The sequence below is a fragment of the Mobula hypostoma genome, chromosome 7, assembly GCF_963921235.1.
Source record: "Mobula hypostoma chromosome 7, sMobHyp1.1, whole genome shotgun sequence".
NCBI lineage: Eukaryota > Metazoa > Chordata > Chondrichthyes > Myliobatiformes > Myliobatidae > Mobula > Mobula hypostoma.
Window position 1 is genome coordinate 31,426,605 of NC_086103.1, and position 18,079 is coordinate 31,444,683.

The window sequence follows — 18,079 nt, forward strand, 5'->3', positions numbered from 1 at the left end:
CAGGGGCGGGACATCGAGGAAGCTTTAAAAGATCCCCGGTGCCAGATGTTATCCCGAGCAACGCAAGAAAGACTGGAAGGTAATTATGCTGTAATAAGTTAAATAATTTAATATAATTTCATTTTGTGCTTAAAATATCCTAGTGAGGAAAAATATATTTTAACCGATAATGTTAGAAAGATTAGTTCAAATGCCCGTTACGTGTAGGATGTGTGTCTGTTGTAAGTTTATATCCAGTTATTTTCATTTTTTGTTATGTTGGAATTTTGTTTTGGCTGGAGATATCTCTGTGTGGCAGCTGATATGCTGACTGCCTGGACTGCTCTTTCTCAGGTTGTAAGGGAAGGTAAACGTTATTGTGGATTGAAATTCAGTGCATTGTCATTTCCATCGGACACCGGGTGTTATTGCTGAATCGCACGGTGGCTGTTGATTCTGCCAGGTTGTCGCCTGTTTGTTGGACATAGTTGGTATTTAAACAAGTTACCGGGCCTTAAAATGGCAGGGGGGACAAGCCCGGGCATATCCTCCAGTGTGCGAGGGTAATTCGGCTGGGGCTAACCCTGAAACGGTGACTGGTGACGCTCGTACAGGGGGGAGGAGCAGAAATCGCAGGCCGTCCAGACGCCTCTTGTCAAAGGGAATTTCAGAATAGTTAAAGATGCTCTATCGCTAATAACCTAGTTGGAACTGTCAACTCAAATAGTTTGACTGCAGCAGACATGTAAATGCAAAGCAGGTCCACGTTTGTCTGCATGTTGGGTTAATGCTTATTCTAATTGAATTACACTCAAAATGTAAACCTGACCTCAAATGTTCCCGAATGTGGTTGTACTTTTCAAAAGCAAAATGGGGCCAGACGTTGAACATGGTCGGGGGTGGGCGAACAAATTGGGCACCGAGGTAATTCTTCAGGTTTTTCACCATTTCTGATGGAAAGTGTCCCTTTCTTTACTCCCTCCTTTATTTACAAATGGCCTCACCAGCTAAATGTTTTCTGCACATTGTTTTGCCCTCATTTCTAACTCCAATTTTGTTTATTGTAAACGCGTTCAGATGCAATTCCTGTTGTTTTAAATACACTGAAGGGAAAGAAGCATGTATCGTGAAACCTGCAAATTTTGGAAATCTAGATAAAACCAGAAGATAATTTGCAAACTCCATCAGATGGGGCAGTTGTGCAAAGGGAGGGGAAAAGGTTAACAATTCAATTGAGAATTTAGAACAGGAGGAGAGAGAAAAGGTAATTTTTAAGTTGTAGGAAGGATGGGGGGGGGGATGTACATGACAAAAGGATATCTTTCTACCTGTCATTCAGTTGAGGAGCTAAACGGCCTAATTCTGCTCCTATATCTTGTGATTCATGGGGGAGGGAGAGGGGGAGAATGGGGTGTGTCAATACGCCAAAGGAAAGTGGAAGTTCTGCAGTGCAAGGCCGAAGAGGTGCCTAGGCCAGGCTGTACTAATGGAGCGAGGAAAATCTCAGCCAAGACCACGAAAGGATGACTTGCACCGTAAATACCCATTTCTGATACAGACAGACCAAGTTAGTAATCATGGTGGATGTGGTGTTATCACTCAAACTTGTATCAAGACCTTGTGTTATCTGCAGGAGGCCTCAGGTGAGGTTGGGAATGGGACGAATAATTAAAGTGGCAAGGCTGCGCACGCTCTGGGCCCCTCCTACAGGCTGAACGCTGGTTCGCTGCAAAATGGACAGCCAGCTGCTTCAATGTAGATGAAATTGTCATTGTGAGCACCAAATGCAGGACACTAGATTAGAAGAGACAAGTAAATTGGTTTCTTTTGTTGTATCAGAGATGGCCATTTTTACTATGTAATTCATCTGTAATATTGACTTGATTTATGTTTCCCCCACCACTGACACAACTGGACCTTCTGAGCATCTTCACTGTCTTGCAATTTGTAACTTATTCCTTTAATGACATTTTCAACAGCTGTTTTTACTTGGATAAAAATAATCTTTGTCCATTCTGCCCTGTCTCTAACTGTCCCCACTGAATCGAGATCAAATGACAACTACAGCTGATCCCCATGGCCACTCTGGACTGGCTCTTTATCAGATATTTCCCTTGACTTCATCCCTTCTACAACTTAAAACAACTTGTTTACTCTCCCCAGTTCTGAGCAAGAACCTGGAGCCTAGAAATGATGACAGTTTCTCCATGTGTCCTAACTTTTTCCAGTTTGCTAATTTTATTTTTGCTGTGCAAAAGAATTTTAAAAATGTATTGTTTTGACTACGATTTATTTGGGTATGTAGTTTTATTCTTGTGCCACTAAATTGTGTGGGGGAACTGGTGCAAGCAGGTGTCTGCACATTTTTCATTGTCACGCTGCAGCCTGCATTACCATCTGGCCTTGTGCACTGGCTGAATAATTTTTTCAGCTCAAATTTCTTTGTTGTTAAATGACTGCATGTATTGCTGGCTTTTCATAGAGACAAGTATGCCATAATTTCTTCACTGCCCTTGTCAGTGATGGGGCAGAAATCCATTGTGCATACCTAGAATGTGAGAAATTATTTTGCAACACGAGTTCCAGATTTTTTTTTTGGTGCACATAGTGAATGCTTGCTGTGCTGTCTTTGGTCATGGGAAGCGTGGAGTTTCAGTCCATGGCCGTGTAATTTTAAATGTTTAAAATCATTGATAAAGTCAGAGCTTGCTATTCCGTTTTCTAATTTAATCACAAGTTATATAATGGTGTTAAGGACAATTCTTTTGAAAGGTCCACTCCCACAAAATCAGTTGGGAGAAAGAATGGAGCAGTTGTAAATTTAAGACCATGGGTGGGTATTCCAATTGTGAGTGGCTGGTAGGTATTCTTGAACGTGCTGATAGTGAGTTTAAACTTTAGATTAAGGGTGCTTCTTTGTAAAAGAATGGACCAATAATAAACTATTTAATGTTAATTTGAAGATAAATTTGTCAGGAAGAGTAGCTGGGTGCTTTTTTTATTGCATTTAGAATTGAATAGATGTCACAGAGGTGCTGTAGAGTTCACTTAGTTGTCTGAAGCTGTTAAGTGATGTCACTTTCTTTAAACTTTGCAATTTAAGATGATTGGAACTAAACCAGAAGAAGCAAATGATGAAATTGTGGCACTCGTGAACCAGCTGACTGCACAATTAGAGCAAGAACCAAAATATCAACCAAGGATCAGTGGTTTGAAGGCTATTGAATCAGCACAAGATAATGGAATTCGGATGACTGTACGTCTGAGGGATCTTGAAGTTAAGGATCTTCTAAGTCTGTCCCAGTTCTTTGGATTTAGCACAGAGACATTTGTCCTGGCTGTCTCTTTACTTGATAGATTCTTGGGGCTAATGAAGGTAAGGCTGAGCATTCTGCTAATGCATGAGCAAAATATTATTAAGGTTACTATAAAAGATGTATTAAATCCTGTGCAAGTGTCTTCAAATAGTTTCTATAATTACATTAAATCCTTTGTCTTTCCTCTCACTACTTGGATTGCGACTCAGTAATGTAATCCAAGTACGGGGAATGAAATGGATAATGTAAGCTGGCTGGAAACCTGTTATTTTGGGAATAGGGAATGAACTTTCTTTCAATATGTATAGAATTCTCACTGCTGTGTCACACCCTTCAGTTCTGCCTTTTATTTTCTGTGCAAAAATATACCTTGCTGGAAGCGTGCCCAGCTATTTGGTAATACTTATGAGTATGTGACTCATCTGGACTAGATTCCAAAACTTGTACTGCTTTAGTGTTTATAAATAGTAGGAAGCCCTTGCTGTCTGTGTTGAGCTCCTTCTGTTTGCTGTGCACCTACAAACCTGTGTATTGACTTTTAAGAATCTGCTGGTGTTGACTTGCCGCCCAGAGTTGTGGTCTTAATCCAAAATGGAGAGACCACAAGCAGTGGCAGGACCTGGTACAACATAAAGACATCGTATAGACGGACCAGATCAAGTTCTACCTGTAAAACAGCTGGAAAAATTCTTTGCAAATCAAACTAAGTAATGCCCCAAACTTTGTCAAACCTGTTAAGGGCTTCAAATGTCAGTGAAATTTATTAATTAAGGATCATTTAAATATTGTTAAAATCTATTAATTAATATTACTGCTACAATTACATTTTTGACTAATTCCAAAAACATGTAAATTAACTAATTCTTGCCATTCCTTCTCTGCTATTCCTATCAGTACAAATGGGCTTTCTGATCCTGAACTAATTCTAACCTGGGGAATGCTTTCCAGTACCTGCAGATTTTCTCTTGTTTATGATTTGATTACTACACTAGAAGTCTCTAACAGGACTGCATACTCTGAAGAAGTTTAAATTTTCCCTTCATCAAGGGTTCAGTGAAACCCTCTCTCACTGCTCCCCCTCTGTGATCCCAGCCCTGCTGAAGGATCTTAACTGCCCAACATGTCAACTGTACTTTTTTTTTTCCATAGATGCTGCCTGGCTTGCCTTTGTCCCTCCAGCATTTTGTGTGTGTTGCTTGAATGTTTCAGCCGGCACACTTGTCAATGAAAGTGTTTGGGAAGTCTCCTCTGAGGATTGTCGCTTTGTTGTAGTGGAGAAGCTCGAGTTCCTGAGCCCCCGAGAGTAATGGCGCCTGGAGTTGAGCAATGTGGAACTTAGCTCCTGGTAGGGTCACTCGTGTTGGTTAGGTCAGGGGGCAGTTCCAGACAGAGTGACCCAATCAAGACCTCAGCAGTGGAGCTGGCGGAAAAAGAGTGTCACACTCAGGCGTTCTCCACTAAGGATATCCACCTGAACATCCTGGATTAAGTCGTGTGGCTATCAGCAAGTGGGAAAGGGGACAGGATTGTGAAATCTGGAAGTCGCTAGTCAGAATATGTGGAACCCAGACCAGCCTCTGCAGCCACCTGACAATCCCCTATTAGACAACCCTTTAGGAGAGCATCATGCACGATTCGAGTGATCACACACTACTGCTGGGAAAATACAGCAGTTTCTCGCTCTGTGATTGGACTTGATTTATTGTCCAACTTTTGAGCATAATTGGAAAACAGCAACATGGTTTCAGTCTTCTGAGTTCATGTGACATTTGTGAGGAGAAATGCCAGCAGCATGGCACAGAAACACTGGCATTTCTCAACTTTCTTGTCACAAACCTGTCGCATTGCCTTTGGATCTTGTGGTATTTGGAATTGGACTGAGGTTATTTGTCAACAAAAGGGTGATGGAAAGTGAAACCGCTTTGTTCACTTATTGTGATTCATTCGCAGGGTGTGTCAGAAACCTTACCACCCCTTCTCTTTCACCCCCCCAGCACATTTTAAAATGAATGAAAGCACCTGTCTGTTAATGGACAAGACTTAATATTTTAGAATCAGAAAATCAAGTTTATTATCAGTCTTAAATGACATTGTTTTGTGGCAGCCATACAATACAAAGACATAAAATTACTATAAATTACAAAACAAATTTTGAGGTAGTGTTTGTGGATTATTCCTAAATCTGACAGAAGGGAAGAAATTGTTGCTGAATTGTTCAGTGTAGGTCTCTGGGCTCCTGCTCTCTGATTGTAATAAGAACAGGTCATATTCCAAATGGTAAAGGGCTTTGATAATGGGCACTGCCCCTTGTAGATGTTTAATCCACACTTGATTTTTAAAAAAAAATATTAAAACAGAGTTCTCTCATGTGCAACCTTAAATAATTTATAGTTCTATAATTCTTTTGTGTGTGTTGATGTGGCCCTCAATAAGATGCCTCTTGGAACATGAAGATGCTTTCATGTGGTGAATTTAAAAGTTTAAATGAAAAGACCAGTTACTTCAAGGGAAAATCTGTCTTGGGAAGCCACTGTTATTTTTATCTTTGGAATTGTTTGTTCTCTGCTTGTGGAGCTTGTAGATTCTTGAATGACCATATCCCGTTGAATTTTCAATTGAATGTGTAGCCAAGTCCTGATGAAGGGTCTCTTTCTGAATTTTGACTGTTCATTTCCTTCCATAGATGCTGCCTGACCTTCTAAGTTCCTTCAGCATTTTGTGTTACAGTTGATTAGTAAAATATTCTTTGGTTCCAGGTGCAGCCAAAACACTTGTGCTGTGTTGGACTTTGCTGCATGTACCTTGCTGTGAAGGCAACTGAAGAGGAACGCATAATTCCACATGCCAGTGACCTGATCCGAATCAGTCAGTACAGATTCACAGTTTCAGATATGACGAGGATGGAGAATATTATCCTAGAAAAGCTGCACTGGAGGGTAAAAGGTCCAACTGCTTTGAACTTTCTGCGACTATACCACAAGCTTGTTCAGAACTGTTCTGTATCTGAAAGGTATGGTTAATAATTCTTCTGTTTGTTTTGGGGCTGAATTCTCATTACATTAGTGCTAGATCTGTAAGCTTGGTGAGTGTTATTCGTCAGGGTAAGCAACTATCAATGCATATTGACTGATGCTGGCATCAGGGTTTCTCATTAACCTATTCATTGAGTTTGAAAACTTTATAGAAAGTGTTTGGCCATTCTCTGCTGGACTCGTGAGTGGTCCTTATTTTAACTATATAGAAGGGGAAGTCCAGTAGCGTAACGCTTTACAGTACAGGCGACCCAGGTTCAATTCCCGCTGCTGCCTGTAAGGAGTTTGTACGTTCTCTCTGGGTGGGTTTCCTCCCACAGTCCAAAGACCTACTTGTTGGTAGGTTAATTGATCATTATAAATTGTCCCGTGATTAGGCTACAATTAAATCGGGAGATTGTTGGAAGATGCGGCTTGTAGGGCTGGAAAGGCATATTCAGTGCTGTATCTCAATAAGTAAATAAAATGTAAGACAATGTCATTTGTCAAATAACCTGGCCAAACACAAGTAGAGAAGTAGAGACTGAATGAAATGTAGGAGTCATTTAGTGCTCTTATTGCTGTAACAACACAAATTACTCAAGTGCATTATTTCTCCCAGGTACAGTTCCTAATCTTTCTTGTACTTCTGATGGGTGCCAGTTTCGCTCTAACATTTCCAGAGGATTAGCAGATTTTCTGCATGGTGCTGTCCTCTGCCTAACCCATCACAGATTTTGCCCATGTGATGAATTGGGAGTCGAGCTTGCACTCAACTGCAGATGCTCTGTGGGTTACTTCCATGGTGTGGTCCGAAAGGAGAAACTCTTGCTTGTTGTCCATACTTCTGAACTTGTTTGGCTTGATAAGTTGACTATATTTAGGGTGGCATGGTTAGGGCTCAGTTCTGCCACTGTCTAAGGAGTTTGTTTGTTCTCCCTGTGACCAAGTGAGTTTCATCCCAGTTCTCCGGTTCCTCCCACATTCCAAAGATTTATGGGTTGATCACATGGGTGTAATTAGCCGGCAGACTTGTTGGGCCAGTTGGGCCTGCTACCTCATCATGCGTCAATGATTCTGAAAGGGCCAAGTCTCTTGTAGGTAGCAATAAAGGATGCAGCGTACCGTTCATGTGTGGAGGACCTGGATAACTTGGTATTACTGGATTACCTGACAAATCTTCTTTACATTTAGAAAAGAGATGCTGAACCTTGATCGACTTGAATCCCAACTCAAAGCTTGCAGTTGTCGCTTTATCTTCTCCAAGACAAAAGTAAGTTTTGAAGCCAGTGATAGAAAATTAAAGGAAGACTAATTATTCTGTTTTTCAAATAATCTGCTTTATATTTTAGGGGTCGATCTTGGCACTGTCAGTCCTTGCTTTGGAGGTCCAAACTCAAAAATTGCTTGATGTACTGGAGACAATCGAGAGCCTACAGTTGCATTCCAAAGTAAGTAGCATAGTGCATGTGCTGAGACCCAGTTTCTACCTTGTGACTTAAAAATAAAATAGCCCTTGTACATCTTTATAAAGTAATTACTATAAAATGAGAAGGTTTGTGTAAATGCTAATGTGTGTATGTGGGTTTAAAGGGATTTTAGATGTCTGGTGGGGAGGGAAGACAGGAAGAATTTGGTCTTCCTTCAAGTATTTTGTTTTCTTGCAGAGTGGATCAGATGAATATTTTATGTGGGGTTATAAAACCAGCTTATTTTAAAGTAACACAAGGAATTCTGCAGATGCTGGAAATTCAAGCAACACACATCAAAGTTGCTGGTGAACGCAGCAAGCCAGGCAGCATCTCTAGGAAGAGGTACAGTTGACGTTTCGGGCTGAGACCCTTTGTCCTGATGAAGGGTCTCGGCCCGAAACGTCGACTGTACCTCTTCCTAGAGATGCTGCCTGGCCTGCTGCGTTCACCAGCAACTTTGATGTGTGTTGCTTATTTTAAAGTAATTTCACAACAAAGTTTTAAAAGTAAATTTATTATCAATGTATATCTCAGTATGTATACCTTTTGAGATTTGTTTTTTTGCAGGTGTTCACAGGAAATTAAAGAAATGCAATAGAGTTTATAAAAAATCTAAAAACAAAAACTGACAAACAACCAATGTGCAAGAGGAGACAAATTGTGCTAATATTTAGAAAAATAAATAATACTGATGAATAAACAGGGATTGAGACAGTTAGGGTGAAATTCATCTTGAGCAACAGGGCAAAACTAGCATTGGCAATCAGATAGTAGCAACATTTACTGTGGCTACTTGGAGTAGGGAGAATTTGTAGGTGGTTAAATGTTCACTCAAAGGGACATGGAAATTATCATCAGAAGGGTGCATGGTAAATGGAATAATCTATTCACGAAGGAGACATTTTGACTAGTGTGGGTCACCAAAGAAAGAGCCTGGCAGGAAATGGCTGCACCTATCTCCTACTCAACCAAGCTGTGCAGAAATCGGCTTCATGTCCTCAAGAATTTAGGGTGAACTGTGCTTCACCAGAAGTACTTTTAGAATGCCAATTCATTAATGAATAAGGGAATCATTCATTGACACATTTAAAATCAATGTCAATGAACATCCTTCTGGCAGTTCCTGCAGCCAAACTGGTGCCAAACGTATTACTTCATAAGCTTTCCTTAAGACTACACTGACGAGGCTGAGAGAGGGATCTTGATGACTGGGCATCTCAGGATCTCCATATTTTCCACCCAGGCTTGTGATAATCATCACCACCCATTGTCCTTCAAGACAGACAGGTGCCAACCATCACCACCAATCAATGTTATTTGTTTTGTAATTGTGGTGTGAAGGCTTGTTTCACCTGGGCTTCTTTCTCTGCTTATTACTGGTATTAAAGATTAGAGTGTAGAGTGGATTGCTTTACCTTGATTGTGACAATGATTTACCAGTTCCTGGTGCATCACAATCACCCTTGTTACTTGGGCAATTAATGCCAGTCCCACTCACTGCTGCTACATTGGGAGATCAGGGTGGGGACTGTCTACTGGTATTCCTTTAGCAGTTGTCGTTTAGTACCCCTTGCAGTTTCCATACTTGCTGGACATATTCTGATGTATTCCCCAGACTGATCAAGCACTGGAGATGCTCTGTCAAAAAATCAATGGCATCTGGCGCCTGTATGCCTCTCATTGAAGCAGCATTCACTTAGCAGAGTAGAACTGATTTATTTTTATTTTCTTTAAAAGGTGCCAGTGAAATAGAAGGTGATGTCATTGGATTCTGATGTTCTTGATCCAAAGTGTTTTTTTTTTGGAATTCATTAAAGAGACACGTAACTTGTTACTTTGTGATCATTTTGGTGCTAATAGAACCAAGAGAATTGGAAATGGAGTGGCAAGTGGGGAGCAGAAGCAAAGGTGGCAGGCTAACGTGCTCTGCCCTCGTATCATAGACAAGACATTCGATTCAAATTGGTAGATGAGAGTTAACCAATCAGATAGATCCTTTTCAAATAATGTGTTACTGAAGAAGCTTCCCGAAAGAGAGAACTGTAACCATTAGGGTACACACTGAATAATTGCATATGCATACCGTGACCACTAGGAGTTGTACTGAACAGTCAATATATGTAGAGTGACAGAAAATACAAGCAGATAAATTGTACAACTGCAAAGAAAATAACAATTATAGAGTCTAATCCAGCAATGTTGGATTTTTATGTGGAAAAGATCATTAAACACTTCTGATTCTGGACACTTTTTATTTTCCTATCTCATGCTTGTACTTTAGTTCTTGTTGTTCCAGACTATATCATTGATATTTTGCACTGAATTTGTGGCACGTGCTTGAAAATAAACATCTTGGCACATTGATACTTTTCACCATTATACAAGAAAAATTGAAGTTTAGCAATTTCTTTTCATAACAGATAAGTGATCTTGATTTATTCTACTGGAGGGAACTTGTTGCAAAATGTTTAGCAGAATATTCGTCATCCACTTGCTCAAGACCAAATAACAAAAAACTCATGTGGATTGTTTCAAGGCGCACATCTAGGCAGCTTCAAAGTTTCCATCGCGTAACTCCTCTTCCAACGATTCCTGAAGTTACCACTAGCACTGAATAAGGTATGGCTTAGTGTAATTTATTCTTCTGTTTTTATAAAGTATTGTTTTCTCCTTTTTCCTCATCATTCATTTGAATTAATTTGTCCCTTCATGAATTCTGTTCTAATGGCCTCTACTGTTGCACTGTATATTAATACTGCTGTACAAAAATGACCAAACTGAAATTACAATAGACAGTCACAAGATAGCTATAAGACAGCACTCCAGAAGCCCATGTAGCCCATTCTGATAGCATTAGATCATGACACAAACAAACTGCACGTATTCCTCTGTATACTCTAATAGCAGAATGGAGGTCTGGACTTCAGGAGGGTAAGATCAGTGGCGTATCTAAGGTATGGCAGGTATGGCACATGCCCTGGGCGCCACTTGAAGGGGGGGGGGGTGCCACTGAGCGGTTTCTATTAAAGTCAGACAAGTCATCCTCGGATAGTGAAAAAAGAATTTTCTTCAGATGTATGACCTGTCTTTGATTATCATGGGTGAGAAGCACTAGGATGGCCTTATTTCAGAGTATTGTGTAAGAGGACCATGAAATGTTCCTTCACGAAGAAGGAAAGTGGAGCTGAAGGACAGAAGAGACGGAAGTTGGAGGTGGAGGAAGCCAAGAAGTCAAGCAAGTTCTTCATGTCCTTCTTTGAAAGGCCCGGAACAAACAGTTCGACACGTTCCATGGAGTGGCCTGCACCTGCTACAAGTTTGTTAGAATCTGAAGGTGGATCAAGTACAAATGCGTCACATGCCAAGGAGGAAGTCAAGAGATAAATGCCAAGGAGATGAAATCTGAGTATGACGAGATTAAGAGTGAGGCTGCCACAGAGAACGTGGACATGACAGGAGGGGAAGACGATGGTGGTGGTGGTGATGTTGGAGTTTATTGATGAGATTTTACCTGATGAGATTGAACGTGACGACACTGAACCTAGTGAACTGGACGGTGTCAAAGAGCCTTGAACTGTCATACCAGAAGGGATTGAACAGCATGACGTTGGACTTCTGAAGTTCGACAAGGATACTGGAGAAGCAATTCTGCCTGACGAGTTGAGAACAGAAATAATAAAGCTGGGTTTGAAGTATTTCCAGAACAGTGAGGGATCTTTCCTACCAACAAATAACCGCTCAATGAACAGAACTTGGTTCAGGAGGAAATTGGGAAATGCTCTTGGTGAGAAGTGACTTGCTCATGGCTAGTCTATTCCCCTTCTAAAAAGTCTGCATTTTGTATCTGTTGTCTTCTCTATTCCCGGTCAGACCATCAATCCTGATTGGAGCAGGAAAGTGGATTCAACTAGTAGAAAGCACCTGAAAGGATTAGTGTTCATGAAAATGCCAAGAATCATTGGGAACGCTTCACACAATGGAAATAAATTTAGCTGGAAACAGAGGAGTTATTGACGCGGTATTTCAGTAACAGATTAAGAAGGAAAAGCAGAAATGGTGTGAAATCTTAACGAGAATCCTTCACTACATAAAATTCCTTGCGACTCAGAACCTGGCTTTGCGAGGACAGGGAGTCACTTCAGCTAGACGATGACTCCAATGTGGGAAATTTCCTTGACTTACTGAAACTACTGGCCACCTTTGACCCTGTCATAAAAGAACACCTCACTCATTTGGAAAGTCATCCTGGATCCATGTCTTATCTTTCACTGGGTGTCCAGAACAAATTCATCCACATGATGGCATCCACTGTTCACCAGAGTTTACTGAGAAGAATTTGTAAAGCCAAGTACTATGGTCTCATGTTCGACTCAACTCCTGATCAGGCACATGGTGAACAGATGTCAGAAGTAGTGAGGTATTTGGAAGTTGATTTCAGAGGAAAACAGTCTGTGTTAGAGAGTCCTTCCTTGGTTTTATCCAGATAAGCCAGAAGGATGCTGAGAGCTTGGTTGAAGACATCTTGAAACAGCTAGAGAAGGACGAAATGGAGCTACAAGATTGTCGGTCACAGTGCTATGACAACACTGCTGTGATGGCTGGACACAGAAGTGGTGTTCATCAAAGAATAAGTGAGAAAAACAACCTGGCAGTGTTTGTGAATTGCAACAATCACTCACTCAACTTGGTGGGTGTACATGCAGCCAAGCAGGATACAATGATGGTCACGTTTTTTGGAACCATCGAAGCTCTCTACGTGTTTTTCTCTCGTTCAACACAGCGCTGGGAAAGACTCAAATGCCGTACCTGTGGTTGTTAAGTCGGAGTCCGAAACCAGGTGGAGTGCAAGGGCAGAAGCAGTGAAGCCCGTCAACAAGTACCTTGAGGAGATACTTCAAGTTCTCCAGGACATGATAGACAATGAAAACGAGACCAGTGAAACAAGAAGAGATGCAAGGCAGCTGTACAACCGCATGTTGAGTTACGATTTTCTGATTTTGTTAGGATTTTGGAACAAAGTACTCATTTGCATTGACCGTATTCAAAAGAGGCTGCAGGATCCTAGCATGAACTTCCATGATGCTGCCCTGGATTTGAAAGCCCCCCGAGATCATTTTTATGATGAAAGAGAAGTGTTGGTAAGTGAGTCACTCGAAGAAGGAGTCGGTCTCTGTCAAGAATGGAATATTGAAGTTGAAAGACGTCAGAGACGAAAGAAACGAATGGCTGATGAGAACTCGAGAGACGCTGGGTTAACAGTTAAGGAGGAAATGGAAAGAGTCATGAAAGGAACACTCGACCATCTTCACAGAGCAATGGACGAAAGGTTCGCTCGTTTGCACGACACTGACGCCAAGTTTGGGTTTCTCCTTGATGTCGAGGGACTGTGTTACGGCTCCGATAGTAACGACCTAAAGAAGAAGTGCGAAAATTTGGGCGAATTGTACAGCTCTGATGTTGATGGACAGCAGCTATATGAAGAAATTTTGGATTGCAGAATGTTGCTATCAAGGCGGGTCAACATGAAAATATCAAGACCTGAAGAGCTGCTTGAATTTATTGTTCAATATGGAAATGAGGGTGTCTTCCCCAATCTTCGCATTGCTATTCAGATCATGCTAACCATCGCGGTTTCCATCGCCAGCAGTGTGAGATCATTCAGCAAGTTAAAATTAATACTTTCATTTTTGAGAGCCTCCATGGGCCAAGGCAGACTCTGTGATCTTGCTCTGCTGAGTGTGGAAAGAGAAGAAACTGAAAAAACTGACTTTAATCACATCATAGACCAGTTTGCATCAGTGAAAGCAAGGAAGGTGCAGTTATAATTTTCATGTAGTGCCATAATTTGTTAATCAAAAGATCAACAAGCTTGACTTGTATTTTTGAGCTGATATTATGGTAAAGTTATCTAAAAGATGGGTGTCAAATGTTTGGAGAGGGGTGCAATTTCAGTGCTTGCCATCGGTGCTATTTTCTGTAGATACGCCCATGGGTAAGATTAAAAATTCTCATTTTGGGGTTCTTCTTAAAACAAGAGTTTTCAGTGAAAGATGGGTATTGGTCTGGATGCAGATGAATACCCTTGCCTTTCTTCCAGTGCTTGAGGTTTTTTTAATATCACCAAGTAAGTAGAAAAAGGCTAATTTTAAAATTTCAGCCCAATAAGGCATGACTTATAGTGTAGCATTCTCTCACTATTCCATAGCACTGTCAGGCTGAACTTGTCCTTCAGTGTCTAGAATGAGACTTGGACATAAATTATTGCATCTGAGGCAGGAAAGCTACATGTGACACATTAGGCAAGGGCTCTAAACTTTGATCTTGAAGTTTAAGCTGTTAAATTATAAGTGCTATACCATGAATCAACAAAATACAACAGGAGATGCTTAGTGTTATCCACTTGTATTAATTCAATTGCATTTGGAGAATTTTTTTGTGCTTAATCTGTAATATGCATGAATTTTTTGGTCAGCTGATATGAAGAGTTAGACACACTGTCTGGATATGGAGTTATTCAATGTACAATTTTAAGCAAAAGTGCAACATGGATTTGTTTTTTTTCTTCTACAGAACCTTAACATATCACTCAACAAGAAGGAGTGACCGTTGTCACATTAAGTGCCACAACAGTGAACTGATTCTTTCATCTTCAGGAGAAGTGACCTTTCAAGTTCTGCAGCTTACTGTGAAACATTGTGTGGAATGTGGTTCTGGAAAATAACACTGGTTACTTTTTTCACTTTTTTTTTCCCAATAGGATGCCTAACTAGTTTTGCTTGGTGATAATCATGTTTTGAAAGCTGAATGTAGGGTTCATTCAGATCTTGACTTTGTATCCCATCATCCTTATTTCAATCTCATTAATCTAATCTGAACACATGTGAACCTTTAACTTTTGCTCTTTTAGGTATCCAAGTGGAAATGTTGAATTCATGTGTGTGGAAATGTATTGATTTTTCCCCTGAAGGAATCTCCATTAGTTTGAAAATCATTGTAATGTGTTGACTTTATTTCATTCTATCCTTTTACTGAAAGTTTGAATTGCAGTAAGATGCAGATGTATCTGTAAATTGACTGGGAATAGACTTATTTGCAGTATCTATTAATGCTACTTTTTAGATTTAATGTATGATAAGTCTTGATTTGAAAGATTTGCAGATACAGATTTTGCTGGTTTTAGATGAGGAAAATCAATATTTGCTCTTTATTTCCAGTTGCACATCACTATCTAAGCATTGTTAGTAAGCAGTTGAGTTGTAAGGTGTGTTCTATAAGTTCAGGTTTTATGCCAGGAGGTTCATGTTTTATTATTCACACCTTAAGTTATTTAGTAATTCACTTGAACTTGAAACGGGTTATCTTGCGCATATTTCGAACTGATAAAGGAGAGTTTAATTAGCTAATGATCTCATTCATCTGGATGACTTGTAATTTAGGGGATTTACAAATAGTTTTTTCTCAGCCGAGCTCACATTTGAGCATTAATTCTCCATTTAGTGACTTTATAGAAGGCCTTTATTCAAGAAAAGTATTAGTAGGCGTCAGTATTTTCTGTGCGTAAAACTGGTATATTGGCCGTGCCTCACCAGTATTCTACACTTCACCCAGTTGTTGACTGGCCTACATTAAGGTATTAGAACACGGCAACCCCGATATTCATTTCAGCCACTTCAAAACATTTCTCAAAAGTTTCAGAATTCTCTTGTAGAGAAAAATAGGGGAAATGGAAGTTTTTTGATGTAACATTCTCAATATGTTGAGATAAAAAGAACATTTTGAATATTGCCTGAGCGCTTATGAATTTGGGAAAATTTTCTGACTACCTCTAGAGTTTAGTACTGTTTTTTCATAGGAATTTTGTATTGTTATGGGCCGCTATTCCCTTGATTGTTGTGTAGTAGACAGTCGCTGTGCTTTGCTTCACTTAAAATTTAAGCATTGCTTAGGGTTTATTTAAACTTACAAAACAATCCAGAGAAAAAGCTTAGTTTTAGCAAATATGACCTCTTGCACTGAGATTGTTATCTGGCAAAGATATTGGACTGGGGCTTTGTCACTCATTAATACTATATTTGTAATTTCTGATGTATATTATGAATAGAAATTCCCTTGGTCACAAATGTTAGTAAACTTTGGATTTTCAGTTTGTTGGTTGTTGTATCAAAACCATAAAGAAGTTATTCTATAAAATCAACTTGATGTTCTTTGTTAAAATGAAAGAGGATTTCTGATCAACAAGATCAAAACTACTGAAGAAGGGTGTTATATCTATTGCACGTACTGAGGGCTCCCAACTTGGGAATTGATACCAAAGGGCTGCATATTATAAACTTATAATAATGCTTATATACTTCATATCTGAAGGGTTTTCAGCATGCCTTTTGTATTCAGTACTTGATGGCACTGTGTTGACTTTGCTGGATAATGTTTGACTCTGACTATGTTGCCAATGAATTTTGGCTCTGGTGGTTTAAGTTGGTAGGTAATCAGCAGCAACGTTTTTACTGTAATCTGAAAAGTGTGCAACAGTCTTAAATACAGTTGAACCACAAGATTGGATATTCCCAAATTGTGAAATTATGGCAGTGAATGTATGTGTCTAAGAGCTGCTAGAAGCAATGAGAGGAAAGGAGTTTAGTATCAGATTTAGCTGCTCTTTAAACCTTAATGTGTGCAGAGTTGACTGAGATCAGGGGGTAGAATCTCAGAATTTCAGGATCAGGGGGAATTTCTTTAGTCAGAAGGTGATGAACCTGGGGTATTCCCTGCCACAGATAGCTGTGGAGTCAAAGTCCTTGGGTATATTTAAAGCAAAAGTTGATGGGTTTAGTAAGGGTGTCAAAGGTTATGGGGGAAAAAGCAGGACAATGAGGATGAAAGATAGTAAATCAGCCTTGATTGGAGTAGATTTGATGGGCCAAATGGCCTAATTCTGCTCTTTTTTTTGGGGGGGGGGAGAGAAAGAAAGAAAGACATTATATCTGCCCAAAATTTGTCTTTGAGCCTCAATGACAGGTGTTTGGCTGGACAGGGCTCTGGATGGAGAACTGGTCTGGTCAAAAAAAGCCCTGCTTTCAGCCCAGTAGCAACTTGGAGAGCCTCTGTAAGTAAGCTGTGTCCACACTGCTGGTGTGGTACTGAACCCATTCTGCTTCAGTTTCTGCAGACTGATTACCTTGTTCCAGTTACTGCTTCTGATTAAGGCCAGTGAGTCTGGAATTTAGCTGCCCGTTCTTGCAATTAGTGCATTCTGATATAGCTACATAATCTGTTGATAAATTTAGGAAGTGTTATGCAGGAAGAACAACTGGAAACCTTTGTACTAAGTATGTGATTCAGAATGTGAATTCTTCCAGTGTCTTATTTTGTTTCAAAGTCTTTAAACAAGTGTATGAGGAAAACGATGTTTGATGTCAAACTGGTGAAAATGTTAATATATTTAAACTTTTATCGAACATCATTAAGACCCTGCTGGGGAAGTGTCTTTTGTTCCTTTTTATCGCTATTCATTTAAGTAACTTGTTAATGATGGCCTGCAACTCTGTTTTAATTTATTTAAACTGAACGTGTGTTTTAACCAATGAATTGATCAGTGCAATATAAACTAGGTTACAACCTACAAGGGGAAACAAAAGTTACAAACAACTGAATTTTTCCATCATTGTATTTAAGCTTGAACAATTTATATTCTAAAGATAAATATCTTGTTTACATTGTGCATTGTGGTAATTACCTAGCCTTTAGGGAAAGAGATTATTACTTTAAACCTATTGATACAGTAGTAATCTAAAATACTATTGCTGGTAAGTATCTCAGTGCAGTATATTTGTCTTTGTATTAATTTTTAGTTTGTCCACAAAATTCAATATAAATTCTGAAGTTTATTCAATAAACACTTGCATTTCCATAATGTGGTTGTTCAGTTATTCTAACTTAATGGCTGAAGAATTGACTTGTGTTTGGAAAAGCTTTTTTGACTTCATTGAAATAGTATATTTGAGGTACAGGAAACAAAGTGTGACATTTAAGCTGTGCAAGTAGCAAAAAAATGCTAGAGTAGAGCAGCTCAGCAGGTTAGGAAGCATCTCTGGAGGAAAGTGAATAGTTGGGATTTCAGGCCAAGATCCTTCATCAGGACAATCCCTACCACATCTGCTCTGACTTCCCGCAGCTGATGGTCTTGGAGTATGTCATTGCTTAAGCAGGCATGGAACAATGTCATAATCACAGAACACAACAGCATAGAAACAGGCCTTTCAGCCCAATCTAGTTGATGCTGAGCTGCTGTTATGTCTAGTCC

General features: G+C 39.8%; 1 protein-coding gene across 1 annotated transcript; it reads left to right on the forward strand.

The window, feature by feature from the left end:
* Nucleotides 1–5: 5 nt before the first annotated feature.
* On the forward strand, nt 6–17,680 carry ccng1 (cyclin G1). Its single transcript, XM_063053210.1, has 7 exons — nt 6–79; nt 3,083–3,355; nt 6,053–6,306; nt 7,502–7,580; nt 7,660–7,758; nt 10,200–10,398; nt 14,350–17,680. Exons 2-6 carry the CDS (start codon nt 3,083–3,085, stop codon nt 10,395–10,397), a joined length of 903 nt encoding a protein of 300 aa, XP_062909280.1. The 5' UTR covers nt 6–79; the 3' UTR covers nt 10,398; nt 14,350–17,680.
* Nucleotides 17,681–18,079: the final 399 nt, after the last annotated feature.